At 39.6% G+C, this 16191-nt stretch overlaps 1 protein-coding gene across 4 annotated transcripts in view; it reads right to left on the reverse strand.

The window, feature by feature from the left end:
• The window catches only part of ELMO1 (engulfment and cell motility 1), a 319770-nt gene that overhangs the window by 198633 nt on the left and 104946 nt on the right, over positions 1-16191 (reverse strand). For all 4 annotated transcript variants that reach the window (XM_075143082.1, XM_075143084.1, XM_075143086.1 and 1 more), the window contains 3 exons: positions 7059-7158; positions 1183-1334; positions 210-288 (listed from right to left, as the gene is read on the reverse strand). In XM_075143082.1, coding sequence (XP_074999183.1) covers positions 210-288; positions 1183-1334; positions 7059-7158 — 331 coding nt within the window. The remainder of the gene's footprint in view (positions 1-209; positions 289-1182; positions 1335-7058; positions 7159-16191) is intronic.

A 16191-nucleotide genomic window follows, 5' to 3' on the forward strand; every position in this document is an offset into this window, starting at 1 on the left:
AATGCAGAAGAATGCTTAATCCCTACTAATAATGGTGCAAGATGGAGGTAGTTCCATTAAAATGAATGCCATTATAACAGCATGAAATAACAGAACAAGTTTCAGTTTGAATTAACTGCAGGAAAAGTGTGACTGGGACCACTGCAGGTATGAATACGACACACTTTTCCTACAGATATGTAACTATACAACAAGACCCAACAACTTACCTGCCTCTTGTCATCCGGTGCTTTAAGGAAAAGTGCATTTATTACCGCTATGGTATATGTCTGGATTTCTTGGTCTGTCCTGTTTGGAACAAAATTATAAACACGACAGAAGAACGTGAATACACACAAGCTGTAGAAACTGATCTTCCAGTTGCATTACTGCAGGCAGAAGTGGAGGGACCATTTGCACTTAGTGTTAACCATGTAAAGTTAGGCAATCGGTCAAAATTGGTCATGACTAGGTTGTCTCTATTATTAAAAGAGACAAGATCTTCCAGAGTGAGACTTGGCATTCAAGAAAGGTGGAATGAGTCACACCCTTGAAGTGCTATTGACCCTCCACTGATCATATCAGGATCCCAGACAATCAGCTTCTGCCAGACGCCCAACAGCTAGAGGTAGGAAGAGGAATCTTCCCTAAGGGGTTCTGGAGACAAACCTGGTGGTATTAAAAGCTTTTCAGTTGACTTGGAAAATGTCCCAGCTGGGAGGCAAGCACAACTATGGTTCACAATACGCTACCCTATGCTACAAGAGGCAGTTTCCATCCATTTAACCACCGCACATTATGGTTTAAGAAAAAGCCTCTCCCTTTTCAAATATACCTTCAGCAAAAGTTGGCCAATTTTTGTCTTATACACTTCTCAGAGGCTGGCAAGCAAAACAACCCTGTCTGTATGCTAATGGCATTAAGCATTTTCTTACTATGGGATGCTCTTCTCTTCGTTCCCCACTTCCAGCTACACATGCAGCTTAGCGGAAAAAAAAAAGCAAAAAAAGAAAAAAAAAGAAAAAAAAAACCAAACAATGATCAAGCAACTCCAGAAAGCTGGTTACCAGTCATCCAGCTACTTATAGTGAATGCAGGAGTCATACCGGAGGTTGCCAGTCTTTATACCACTCTTTCCAAATGCTGTGCTCATTTGGGGAAAAAAAAATTCCACTGTATCTGGTGGCAGTTGAAGACACTCACCCCTGCAGATGTGGGATTAGCTGCCCAATTGTGATCTCCTGTGCCACCTTCTGGTACAGGTCATGGCTATTGAGCACCATCGATTCCAGGATTGCTAGCGACCGTTGCAAGATAGAGATGTCCGAGGCAAATTTGTTCACATAGCTTGCTATCTACAAATTCAAACATTGAAAGAATTTACATCTTGTCATGAAAACGGGAAAAGGGAAGAAAGAAAACTGTGGACATGGCTCAGAAAGGCATTAGAATAAAAGTAGTGTTGTCCGTAGGCCAGGTATCAGTGAATACCTGAAAACAATCAATCAGGCACTGCAGATCCCTTCAAAGGATACAGTGGCACAGATTCTTCACCTGGCACAAATCACCATAGATTTACATCAATATTCATACCACAGAAATATATGCTTCAACATTACATTATGAACACGATAAATCAACATTAAAGAACTAGAACGGTTATATTCTTTGTGAGGAAAACTTTGGAAAGGACAAAGAGAATATCTCTCATTCTCTCCAGCAGAAATCTGTGCAGCCAATTTTCTCTAAATAAATATCTAGGCTCAAGGCAACTGTTTCAAAAGAGGAATTTATATCTAGCTCTCTGGCAAAACACACTCTAGCAAAATATGCTTTTTTTTTTCCCTTGCTGTTATCAACAACACTGAAAGCTCTCTCCAGGTTACAAATTAAAACTCTGTTGATGATCACTTATCAGCACAACTGGTTCCATAACGCTGTCTAGAGTCCAGTCTTGCTAAGTGTTCATGCATTAATAACCTTCACTTTTACTGCAAGCTGCCAGAAACAAATGGCACGTTAATCAAAATCAGGTCTGACCTCTGCTTTTTTGCAATGTGGCAGTGACATACTTGCACACTGATCCACAGAGCCAACACAGCTGTACAGTAAGATGTGGCAATGTGCATTCTTCCACATGCTGCCCAGTCCTTGGACCCGGCTTCCCGGGAAGAAGCTTGCCTTCTGCTGACGCAGGAAGCGAGAACTGCCTGGGTTTTCCTTGAATGAACCGATACCAGCACAGTCAAGCTGAAGGGTACCCAAGGAAGCACAGACAGACAGAAGAAATGTCGTGTGACCACAGTTATTTGCTCGTTACAGCCAAGTAACAGACTACAGTGACCCTGTCTCAAGTTTGATGCATTCCTTCCAGAAAACTTCAAGTCCACATGCTTTTTCAGTACTCATACTAGAAGCCACTAATGTGATTCTGCTGTTTCTGATTCTGGATGCTTGCTTAGGCCTTGGCATCGCTTTCCTTTTGGAGGAAGAAAGGCATGCCCTATGCTTGGAAAAGCTGCCTACCTGATTATAAAATTCATAGTTAAATATTGACATGGGGACAACGACGTTGTTTCACACTTGTGACATTTTGAGTAGTGCTGAAGGAGCAAAACATCCTTTCTGCAACTTTGGTTGGAGACGACAAGAAAAGAGGGACAGATTTTTCTTCTTCTAATCTATTGCAGCACAGTTGTTCGCTCTGCTAGTTGGTTTGCATTACCACAATAGGAATATGCTATGCTGAATATAACTCAATTGAGGAAATACACATTGACTTTACAGAAAATAAAGAACCAACCCATGCATGCATGGAGAACAGGAGGTGAGAAGCAACTCAGTTAGCCTTCTCCTACTCTGGGCTTTCAATATCTGCTGCCTGCAAATCCTGAGCCCAAATAATATTTACATTAGTATATGATGCACACTGTGCTGTTTAGAGTAACAAGCTGTTTCTCAGAAGCACTGTACTACCCTACCTCTCTTAATGGTAATCCAGTTGTTTTCTGATGCACTGCAGCCAGGGCTGCCAGATGTCCAGAAGGCCCACAATACAGACCGTGTATGCACAGAGCAACTCTGCACTGCTCACACAATAAATGAAATGCGCTCTGGATGCCTCACAGTCATCAGGCATCCATGGATCAACTGTGCAGCAGGAATACAATATCTCCAGACTGTGTCCCAACTTGTCAGACTGCTGTCACCATCCTCTTTAGAAGCCCTGACATGTATGAATTATTCTTGGTGCAACAGCTCCTTCCCATGATATTTCAAGTGGCAGTGTAAATGCTTCACTGGCATATAACATGTTCGTATCAGGAGCCTGCAGAAATGTAACAGTATAGATAACTGAAACCTCAGTCTAGGAAAGGCTGCCTTAGACAGATTTATTCTTCTGATCCTGGACCATAACGTCTTTTAATCATAAATACAAACCCAAGGTATGAAGCTGGCTTGTGTGTTTAAAAAGCTATATCACACTGAACATACATGCAAAACATCTGCTAGGTAACTTGCATGTCAAGCTATGTATATTCATAACCACCTTGCTGAAGCATGAAGTCTGGCCAGAAATAACAGGCTTGTCTACCCTAATAAATAAAGCATGCCAGTTCCAGAGGCAGCAAAATTAGATTAAAAAGAAATTCTATTACCGTACTTGAAGTTCTGGAGTTGGAAAAAAAAGACCCTTGAAAAGAGACAAGAATCAATAGGAGTTCAAATTTGTGTTATTTGCTGTTCTCTGCTTATTGAGCACCACGCGCAGGGAGGGCTTTCAACATCCAAAAATAATCCTGCACTCATTTATCAAAAATTCTGCTGATAAAAATAATGTAAGCTCACAGAAACACAACCTCCCCTCCAGAAATAAGCAACTTCATTGCTTTGCACTTTCGCATGAAAACCTGTCACATGGGTGTGTCTCATTAAGGATAAAACTATTTGTTCAGCAAAATACCTGTAACCTTAATTTCTGCATAGTCCTATCAGGACATATATAGCCACATACAAAAGAAGTGGCTGGGTGCTTAAATTCCTATCAATTTCAAGTGAAGTTAGGAATCAGAATGCCTTTACACGTTCAGCCCCAGTGCCCTGCTGAAAGAGGAGCTACACATGCGAAGTGAAGATAAATGAGAAACCTATAGCAAACTAAAATACACCATCTGAGTTCTCTTCCTGTTTCAGCATCACTTTAAGCACGGGAGAGAATTCAAAAGTTAAAAATCAAAAATTAAAAAAACACAACAAAAACAAAAACCAAGCCACCTCCCTCCCTCCCCCCTCCCCCCCCAAAAAAAACAAACCCAAAGAAAATAAACCACGCCACCAACAAAAACCACACAGGGAAAGAACAGTGAAGGAAACAGATCTGATTTCCTGAGCAGTGGCATGTTCATTAGTTATTTGCCTGGACCATTTTGTGTCAGAAATGTACAGAAAAATCTGACAAAGTTTTGTTCTCTGTAAGCCTAATGCATAGTAAAATTTTAAAATGTGCATCTCATTTTCAAGTAAGGAACTAGAGTTGCACTTGACTACAGAAAAACCAGCTGACAGTTGTGAGACAGATACTTTCCCTGCTGCCACCCCCTTTTCCTGTACAGTACATTTTAGAAGGCAGAGTAAACAATTCATCAAGGTTAAGTCTCTGCATCACACAGTTATGAAACAGCAATTATATAAATAATTCTAAGAGATGTTTTTAACTATCTCAACCAATACTACAAACTTTATTTCTCCTCTTGTAGGAACTAAAGATGGGAGTACCAAATCTGTATAGTGTATTTCGATATCCAATTACCACAACATTTTCTATGAACTGGGCATCCAAATCCTTTAGGCAACTATGGAAGCTGGAAATAAACTTTATTGTCGTAAGCAAGAAAAAGGTTTTGAGAGAATCTTGCATACCATAAGAAAGTTTTTTCGAATTATGCTATTTTCACTTAAGATAAGGAACAAAGCTCTCTTTGAAAGTGTCAATTCTTATTTGCAGCAGTTGGACTAGCAGTCTTTATGTACCCAAAGGATGGGAGGGAGACTGCATCCAACACCAAGCAGTTAGTCATGAGAAGCAGTTAGAGGTTCCCCTGGAGGTCTCCTCCAGCTTCCTTCTACATTTTAAGTTAGAAAACTATTCAAGAAAAAAGTTCAGATTAATTCCTCCGCATTCCAGTTTGGCTTCCATTTAACATGAAAGACAGCTTCAAAGGGCAGAAGCACTTGAAGTAGGATTGCAAAGTTCCCCCTCAGCTAGCAGAAACTTATCAGTTCCCTTATCCACCCCGTCAACCACCTGAGCTAGCCCATCAGCAACCTCAAGTGGCCTGTCAAAAGCCAAGGTCAGAGAAGCAAGTGAGAATAAAGCTGCAGGTTGGCGCCAGAGAGACATGGTCCAGAGGTGCCCCTTTAGTTTTGCCCCTTGCCCACAGAGCCCCACTGAGGGCTCTGCTGTTCTGGCTCCTAACTGCGTGGACACACCTGTGCCTCCTGCCTCTATTTTAGTCGTTCTTTGTCCTTCTGTTTCTCTTCTAACTGTCCTACTCTTTTCCTTGGTCCCTTTCTTGTCCACCAGTTTCACTTTCGGTTTTTACTCGCCAGTTTTGGTTTTCATAGGTACTTTGTGAGAATGTTTTTGTGTCTTTTGTTTTGTTTTTTAAATTGGGTCACTCTCCAGGGAAACCTATGGAAGTACCAGACAGAAGAGATGAGCCATTAACAGGGGTGCACACAACACTTTCTTCTGTAGTTACTATACAACCCGCAGGGCAAAAGATCTTGATAGGGTTAGACAAAGACAATAATTTTGAGGCACTAACAAAGCAGATTGATCTAAAATCATTTTAGCAAGTTTCTTCGCCCACTTCTTAGTAGGCTCCCCTAGCAAATAAGGCATTCTGAGCTTGACCTTGTATCTCATGAAGTCAGTTAAAAAACAGTTGTACTATTTTCTTTCCCATGAAAAGATAACAATAATCATCATCATAATCTATCTAGACTGCAAGATCGGCAAAAAAAAAAAAGAGTCCAAAAACCAGATTAATTATACTAATTCTTCTTACAAATAGTATCCACAATTTTTAATGACCAAAACTGAGCTTTAATATCTAATGCTCTCTTCACAATTGATTCTTCTTTCACTTTTGGCAACAAAATCAAAATTGTACTTTCCTTTGGTGGTAGCCATTTTCTAACCAATTTACATTAAAAGTCTTTGCTCTGATACACCATTAAAATTAAGAGATCTTTGCCACAGTTTATATTCATTCCATTACTGCTTCTGATATAATTTTAGTGAAGTAACTCTGGTTTCTTTTGAACCTGTATAAACACACTTTAACTTAAGATAAGTTCTGAGTTCAATCTGGTTTGAAAATTCTTTGTAAAGAGGTGTGGGGGTTTTTTTCCCCACAGTAAATGAAAAGGGTTAAATCAGTAACAAAAACTTTTTTCTGAAGTCTGTTAAATCTCTCTACTTAAAGAGTACTCCTATGTTTCTGCTGCTTTTGTACATTTCCTACATAAAAGAAAAAAAAATGTTGCAAATTGTAGAAAGATCTGTTTCAAAACCACAGACCTCAGCTGCAAGATTCAGGAGGGCCAGAGTTCAACTTGATAAACTCAGCAGATATCAGCTTAATTTCAATTTGTAAGCTAATTCATTTCTCTTTCTCCCGTACCCGCAGAGGAAACATTTCAGTGCTGTTTTTGTTTCAAGAAATATGGTATTACTCATTTTAATTCACATTAAATCAAAATACTAAATTTTGCTATAATTGCATGGTATCTGCACAGGGAGGTCACACTGTAATTGAGCAAGCAATTTCTTGTGTCATAAGCCTAATACAGTGTTGATCCCATTTCACTCCCATTGATTTCCGTAGAAGTTGGGCCAGATCCTGCAACTACAAATATTTATAGTTTGAAATAGCACTTTAATCCCATTTTCATATACCTTTTTGACCAATGACCTAAATAATGTATCTGGGGAAAAAAACGCACAAACAAACCACGACTCACCTCAAAAATTTAAACTGATATAGAACAGATAGCATTGATTACAAATTTACCTTTTTAATGAATGCCACAGAGAATGTATCCCACGATACAATCCCATGATCCATCAGCTCAACAAATGCAGTCAGTGTAAAGGACAACATATCTCCAAAGCTGCAAGAGACAGGAGTCATGACAACATTTACCAGTAATGCAGCAGGGCAATGACCAAGGGAATAAAGCAACAGGAAGCTTTCAGAAAGGTAGGAAAATGAAGCCAATTATGGACTAAGAGGTAGCAGAAGAGCAAAAGAGGCCGTGCAACAGATAGTCTCCACAACAATTTAGCATGGACATCAAGAACAGTCACCTGAAAGAAAGCAATTTTGTAAGAGAAGAACTAATCCCCAGGAGAACACTACAGGCAATGCTCAAGGAAATCAGATAGTCCAAATTAAAGTTCTCTTATAAATTCAGAGTTTTAGATCTAACAGAATAAAAGAAGTGAGCTTTTTCTTAGCAACTTATGGAAATGCTCCTAATTGAATGTCATACATAAGTGCCATGTTTTCGTACCTCTGTATCAAGCAGATTGGCAGAAAGTTAGTGGAATGTTTGTTCCTTCTCTTACAAGGAAGCAAATATATTTAAAAAATGCACCAGAAGAGATTTTCTATTGAGCAGCAATTTTTCAATACTTAATGCCTCGATTTCTTTCTTTGAACCTGAAGATGCATCTCCTTTTGTTTATCTATGGGCAACCACGTCAAGCAAATTGCAAAGTTCCCATGGTTTATCCAAGCATGCAGCTCAAATCATTTAGGGTTTGCAGGGCATTACACTGCACTTTACACCTGCAAATTTACGATTCAATGAATCTTTGTATGAACTCAACTAAATTCAAAACGGGTTTAAACTCAACATAAAGAATATGCTCTAACCTGACTAGCCGCACAGGAATTTTCCATGTTAAAAATGAGCTTTTAAACATTAGCTTCATTTCTATATATAGTCAGGGCACCAAACAGTCAGCAGCCATAATGATTTCAATGAAGTCGTTCAATAAGATAACTACTCAATACAAGCAGCAGTGCACAGAGCCTGAAATGAAGCAGCGTATTACCTTTAAGGGCATGCCAAACCACCTGCAAGATACTCTGCCACTAAGCCATTAACAAGCATAAGCATACAATCAATCTAAACAGCATGAATAGTCCCACTGATTTTAATGCAACAGCTTACCTAATAAAAAGATAAAATTTAAAAAACTCTGTCAGATTGGAACTACAACACTCAGTATGTTGAAAACCTGAGTCTAATACTATAGCCATAGTTAAGCAATGTAATTGGTAATCCTTATTGTGTTGATTTATTCCCCTACTGTCCTGCACCAATCCAACACAAATAAGTGAACATTCATTCAGATGGAAGACATGTACTGCAGTACAGAGGAACAAGGCAGAAAACCAGTTTCAATGTAGCAACTCCAACAGCCAGTTTACTGGATTTGATATAATCTGCCATTTAGGGATTTCTGATGGTGAGATGCAGCCTTTAGTGGCCCCTTCATTTAAGACAGGAGCTCTTGGTTATCAAAACTCCACAGGTGCCCTCCACTAAAAATAAACTTGCCATTCTTGACATTTTGTGAGTAAAAACAAAAAAACCCAAAACACACCCTTCTCTTCCACAGTAAGTAAGGGTATCCATGGTGGCTTTCATTATTTATGACACAATGAATAAAAACCAAAGAGCAAACAAGAAAAATACAGTGTCTTTAAAAAATCCACTGGAATTCTGCAAGGAATATTTTGTTCAGCAAATACAAAATCTGGAAGGTTTTGGTTTTGTTTTTGGGGGTAGGGAGGTTGGTTTTGTTTGCTTGGGTTTTAATATTGCAAAGCTTTTAAGAATTAAATTAGATTTAAAATGTCATCATTAGCATTTCAAATAACCAAGGATTTCATACCAAGATGACTTTGCCGGAAATTTAATCAGCTCCAGTCCTATCATTTTCCCCAATCCATTCCTTTTGCATAAAATGGTTATTTATGATTCCACAAATAAAACAGCACCCCTAGGAAAAGCTTCCATCGAAAAACTTGTACCAAATTCTCATGCATCTTCATGACAGAATACTTCCACAAATATATGGAATTCTGGTATTTTAAGAAGCTAGACTAAATTAGATTAAAAAAAAAAAAGATAGGCCGTATAGGTTGAAAAGTAGATGAAAATATCTCTCCCAGCATTAAACTAAGTAGATAAATTATCTCCCCTAGATTTTCTCATATATTGTTTAAAAATTTAGTCAATTAACCTATATTTAGTATATAAATACTCTTCTATAAACTAATTGTACATGAAAGCTAATCCCTATTAACAATGGATATAATTTATAGGGATTACTTAAACTGTATTAAACCTGCATATGGATATTCACTTTCAGAACAGCAGTGGCAGGAATGCAAGTTAGTTTAATTCCTTTACATTCAACAGCCTCATTTATTCTTCTCACCAAAACTACTGATTAATCCTGCCACTTAATCCAGTCTCCTCCGCAGCTTTGGAGAGGAACCTGGGTTAATGGAGCTGAAAATACTGGTATTGATGTATAAACCTGATTTTAGTAGGGATACAACCGTTTGGGATCCAGAAGGTGAAAGTACTTTTCAACTTAAAATGATCAGACACCCCACCAGGTGTCACTCCAGTGACATCGCTTCTAATAATTAATGAGAGTGAAGAGGTGCAACACTGGGACTAATCAAGCAGCAAGAAATACTTCAACTCTATATATTATGCAGCACCACACACACATAGCATGTATTTTTAAATATATAGCTATACATATGCACCTGCACACATTTATACACTAAGTGGCACTGCAAAAGTCAAAAGCCAGGCTTAAAGGATAAGCATTAGGAATAAGAACAAGCTAGAGATGAAAGCAATCTCCAGGGTAACAAGAGCAAGATAAGGATTAAAGTATCTGGAGGGGGAAGGGAGTGGTGTTGATTCATTGTATTTAAACATGTTGTGTTTAAACACAAACAGATAGGTAGAAATAGACTTCCAAGCAATTCATTTCAATACACACACGAACAGACACACTCATACTATTAAGAGCAGCAGACAGAATAGATGCTAGAAATTTCAAGGGAATCAAAGCTTGTTCATAAAAGCAGCAACCTTAGAAAATACGTGGTAGGAGCTGTTTAACTCAAAATCTCAGTGAATAAGTGTTTTTGTCATACAAAAAGTCCGAAAAACAATGGGGCCATTTTCTTCCTAAAACCTGTTTAGATTAATCCACAGCACAAGGCACGACAGTTCTGTAAATATCAAGCCGTTGCTGCTCTGGCAGAATGACTTAATAGTTTGATGGTAATTCCTGATAAAGGTACTTTTTAACGCGTGTCATCGCAGCAAGAGGGGAAAAATGATCAGAAAGATGCACTGTGTAATTGCAATTTCATATCTCACTAACACTGACATTTTAATGATCTATGCTATCAAGCAAGCTGCTTGTACAATCCCTCCTGAATGCTGTTCAAGGCTCTGGCTCTTAGCTGGGGACATCTTCCGCTGGGACAGCTGATTAAGTTTCCCTATTCTCCAATGTCTGACTCCCCTCCTCTAATCACCCTTGCGAGGATGGTCATGAAGCACCTCCTCACCCACAGCAGCTCTTGGCAAAAGCCTCAGAAGCAGCAGAAAGCTGTGGTCTGTAACACCATCGGCTGTCCCAGCGTGAGCCATTCTAGTGTGGACGGATGGCCGTGCTCTGATCCACAGCCTGTGCACCTCAACCCCTCAGACAAACCTGACTGAAGAGTAAGTCAACAGTTGCCTTTCACATCTCTAGGTTTTAGAGAAATATCAGGTCAAAGCCTGTCAATTTACATTCCTAAGAATTTTCTGCATTCTTACCTTAAGAAACTGTGAAGAAAAAGAACTCCACACATTTGATATTAGCTTTTCTTTCCTAAAAATAAAAATGACAGGAATGTGCATGTGACCCTGACCACCACACCTGTCTCTCACCTGCCTTCCTATTATCATTTCTACATGCTAAACCATCTTTTTATCACGTGTGCTAAGTAATCCTCAGATGTACATATAGAATTATGTCTGATACTTTGAAAGATGCCTAAAGCAATTTGGATTTCTTATCAAAATAAATTAATGGGACTAAAACTAAATGTTTTTTGGGGAAAAAAAAAAGAAACCTCAACACGTGTTTAACACACATACCAAAATGAACATGTATTGCTACTGAGGAGAGAAAAACATTCAGCTGTTGAAATGATTCTTTAAATCGAGATAATTAGTCAGGCTCAGCTGTCATCAGGTAAAAAGAAAAAAAAAAAAAGAAACATGAGCTTTTATAAGGTGGACTGTCCTTATAAGAGTCTGGTGGACTGTCTCATGTTTTGTACGATAAAAGCTGCACAGGAGAACCTGGAAATTAACTGTTGCTTGTCTGTCACAACCAGGATACAGCCACCAGCCCATTAGGACTAGAAGCCAAAGCCATCTTTACACAAATCATTTTTCCTGGGCAAAACAGAACCAAAGCTGATCTCTAATTGTGCAGAGGGAAGACAGCAAAGAAACAACTTTAACTGGGCAGGAGGCAGCAAGAGAGTAGCAGCCTACTACCAAATGCAGGAATTACGGAAGCGATTAACTTTAAGTCCCTTACCATTCAGCAACTGTGCTCACAGCCTAATACTGGGCAGCTGGAAGGCCTGACATCGTTGAAGTCAACATCAAAGAGTAAGAACAGCTTTTTAAGCTAGAGTTGTCAAGGATAAACGGCCATGAATAAATTTAAACAGGGGAGCAGAATATATCTAATCACCAGAGGACAAGAGCTCTGGAAAAGCCATGGGGGCAAGAACCTAAAGTAAGTCTAAAAGGAAGACTGATGATGCAGCAGGATGCTTTGAAAGCACAGTGTGAACAAGTACCTTTTTTATTGCTATGGCTCCTCTTCATTGCTTCTACACTATCATGTTTCTTCAAGTAACCTTTCCAAGGGTGAAGCTAAGCCACCATCAAATCAATCTAGGAGCAATTCACACCTACTTGGTACTTACTCAGTACAGCTGAAAATGACTGAACGATCTGCGGGGTAGCTGCCCCTATTTTTCTAGATGATTACAGAAAATGTATTTAACTGTTACACTGCAATTGACACAGATTATTTTTTTTGCAACGTGCCAAGCACCACTGAAATACTTCTCTGTGGTACAGTTTCACTGCATTCATTACAAGGCATCAGCCCTACTGATTTTAAACCACTTGCATTCCAAAAACCTGAAATAGCTTTGTACCCCTGGTAGCAGGGCTTCTCTAAGCTTGAAAATTAACTCTGATTAACGAAAACAAGCTGTGCATTTTAAACACAACTGTCACTATTATTGAATAAATCCAGGTGTAGATACTCTTTATTACAGAGTATGACTAAATCCACTCTGAGGTACATCAAGCATTTGTCTGCACGGGAAACTAGCCCAGAGGAACTATTACACACTGGTTCTTTATGAAGATGTGATTAGAATTACCTTTTCTCTTATTCCCCATCTTTTAAATTCCTGGTTTTGCTCATTTCATGGTAATTTCCTTAAATGGACCAGCATTTCTTAAAAGACCAGGAATGACTAACTACACAGTAAAAACATCACTCTCCCTTCAGCGTGATTTGACTACACTTCAGTACTGCAATGCAAAGGTCAACTGATAGCGCTGTTTCATGGGATTTTTTTTTTTTAACCCAAGTATTAGCCAACATGGGATAAATAAAATCCCAAAACAAAATGGGAAGCCCTAAAACTGAAAAGACAGAGAAAAAGAAACTCAGATTTTAGAAGAACAACTTCCTTCAGAGGACAAAGCTATTCAACAAGGCCTCTCTGTGAAAATCAGGTTTTAACTATGTCAGGCTAGCATGTGCGAGCTACCAGAGACAAAATTAAATACTGGCACTTATTGAAATATGTCATCCTGTAAATCAAAAGTAACTTTTTTTTTTTAATTAGCATTTGGTTTCTTTGGGTTTCTTTAGTCAAGAAGACAGCAGGTGGAGGCTGCAAAGTTTTAAAGTTTAGTTTAGTTCATGATATCAAGTTCTGAGGTTTTTTTTTATAGTACTTGTTTCATTAGACCTTTTCCCATTAATACATGGGTGAAAAATAGTCAGGATGTTCGATAACTACACTCATAGAGCATTAGTGTATACACTTTACCTTCAAAACGTACGAACAGGCCAGCTTCCAAACTACTGGTTTCACATCCTGACCAATGGCTCTGGTATCTTTTTTAGTACAAGTACCAAACTCAAGAATTTGTGTATTTTAATTGTATCATTTCACGTACTACTGATGGAAATCAAAATATTAAACTGTGTGCCCTGATGTAAATTAAAGCTTCTACCGGCAGGATTTAACTTCCAAAGTTAGAATAAACTTTAGTCACATACACTTTCTTTACTACTGTATCTGTTACCACACAGTTACCAAGCAGTGCTGCTACTTTAAATTTCTCTGTAAAGCCCCAAACCATGATTGGGTTAAATTCCAATCAAACTAATGATCAAAAGAAATCACTAGTTGCTAGGAGTAATGTTTGAAACAAATAGTTATTATAAATTCAGGTAGAGTGTTCTGTTCATGTTTCTATAGTACAGTACAGTACAAATAAATTTAGGAACATGAGGGACTGTTGGTTTGTTAAATATTAGAAGATAATTTAGCATACTATTGTAAGAAGCAACTGATGCTTAGAAGAAACCAGTTGAAGCAAATCACCTAGGTCGGATAGAAGCCAAAAGGCCACTGCGTCTGCGCAAAGTAAAAGGGTCAGCCAACGGTGACGAAGAGGAGTCACTGGCCTTCATCTCCAAGACCCCTGACGACCACCACCAAGCAACAGTGCGCAGGCGCAAATGGGAGGAGAGCTCATTTTAATACGAAGCGAAGACTAGTCATGCATATGTATTAGTAAATGATGTAATGCTATGTATATTTATGATTTTGTTGTATAAATTTATGGTGAAAGGTGCAACAAATTGGACACGCTGTGGTGGAGCGATCCCCCGTGTCCCCAGCGCTGCTAATAAAGAATGCCTGCCTTTTAACACTACATTGGTGTTACGAGGTTCCTTCCCGATTTCGGTGACAGTTTTGGCGACCCAGATGGGACCCTGCTTGTGAATCTCGACGGATCCGTGGGATCACAGGACCTCCAGCCGGCACCGAGGGATTCTCGGGGAGAACCTCTGATCCCCGGACCGAAGAATTCAAAGCAAGTCCCCTGGAACAGGTAAAAAGGCATTCTTTTCTAAAAAGGAAAAGGGGTAGAGTCCCCGCGGTCTGCTCGTAAGGCGCGGCGAAAGCTACGCAGAGTTGGGCTGAGAGGTACCTAGTAATAACGCCTGCCCATAAGTCGCGGTGAAAGCTTCGCAGGGTTGGGCTAGAGACCCGGGTAAAGGAAGGGGTAAGAGGCCCCGGAGAGGGAGCTCCACCAGGGGTTGGGGTCCCTCTGACTAGTGACTGGTGATAGTGCACAATCACACTCGACTAGTCTTTGGAGGATGGGTACTTTTCCGAGCAAGAAAGCAGTCCCACAAAGAACACCCTTGGGATGTATTTTGAAGCATTGGAAAGATTTGGGGGGTGATCCTTTGACTCGGAAACAGCTAATTGAATATTGTAATAATTGGTGGCCCATGTATAAATTGGAAGATGGAGAAAAATGGCCAGAGAATGGAACATTGCAATATAATACCATCCTACAACTGATATTATTTTGTAAGAGGGAAGGTAAATGGGATGAAATGGCATATGTTGATTTGTTTTTTTGCATTGCGAAACCATCCGGAGTGGCAGAAACGATGTGGAATGCGATCATATCATTCTATGATGGTATTGAGTGATGAGGAAAGTAAGAAGGGATCAAACAAAAGTGGTAAAAAGAAAAGGATAGAAAATGGAACTGAGGGAGAAGACATTGAATTAATGATCGCTCCTCGCCGAAGGAGGGGAGGGGAAGATCAGGATTTAGAAGATGATGAACTCCCTGTTCCCCCAGTAGAAGGAGGGATAGGGGGATTCAGCCCAATTTCGGGAAGAACACGGGGAAAACAAGGAGAAGTAAGACCTACTTCCCTCCAAGCTCCTCTTCGAGAAGCAGTAGGAAATGAAGGACCGGTTTTGGTTAAAGTTCCATTTTCTATCACTGAATTGAGATCATGGAAAGAGCTTGCGGGTACTTATCGAGAGGATCCTGAAAGAGTGGCTAAAGTGATCGAAACAATAATTAGAACCCAGGATCCAGATTGGAGTGACTTACAAGTGATATTGGATGCTTTGCTTGATGATACTGATAAAGGGATGGTATTAAATGCTGCTAGGAAGCAGGTAGAAGGGGCACATGCTAGCGGGGGTTTACAGGGAACAGTGGAACAGAATTTTCCATCCGTGAATCCTGAATGGGACCCTAATCAATCAGGGCCCAGAGAAATGTTAAATAGATATCAGAGGTGGATTTTATACGGTGTGAGACATGCAATGCCCAAGGCAATGAATTGGTCAAAATTATATGATGTAAGACAAGAACCAAATGAGTCTCCCTCAGCCTTCATGGAAAGACTGAAGGTGACTGCTAGAAAATATACTAATTTAGATTTAGATAAACCAGATGAAGAAGCGCAATTGGCCTCTATATTTATGGGCCAGTCGGCCCCAGACATTAGGAAGAAACTCCAGAAATTGGAAGGTTCTGAATCTAGGAATTTGGGTAAAATGCTTGAAATTGCATGGACTGTGTATAATAATAGAGAAAAAGAGAAAGAATTAAGACAAGCACGAAGGGATGCACGAAGGGATGGAAAATTGCTGGCTGTTCTAGCTGGGAATAATAGGAGGGGTAGAGGTAGAGGAAGAGGACGTGGAATGAATGTTGGAGATAGAGAAAGGGTAAACCTCCGATTGGCGGAAGATCAATGTGCCGCGTGCAAGGAGCATGGACACTGGAAGAAAGAATGCCCCAAAATTAGAGAATTAGATCCAACTCTTCAAGCAGTTAAATTGATGACCTTGGACGAAGATTTATGAAGGGGACCGGAGGAATCAACCCTAGCTGAACCTCTGGTAATGTTAAGGCTAGGGGATGAAGAAATAGAATTTTTAGTAGATACAG

Source organism: Calonectris borealis, chromosome 2, assembly GCF_964195595.1.
Source record: "Calonectris borealis chromosome 2, bCalBor7.hap1.2, whole genome shotgun sequence".
NCBI lineage: Eukaryota > Metazoa > Chordata > Aves > Procellariiformes > Procellariidae > Calonectris > Calonectris borealis.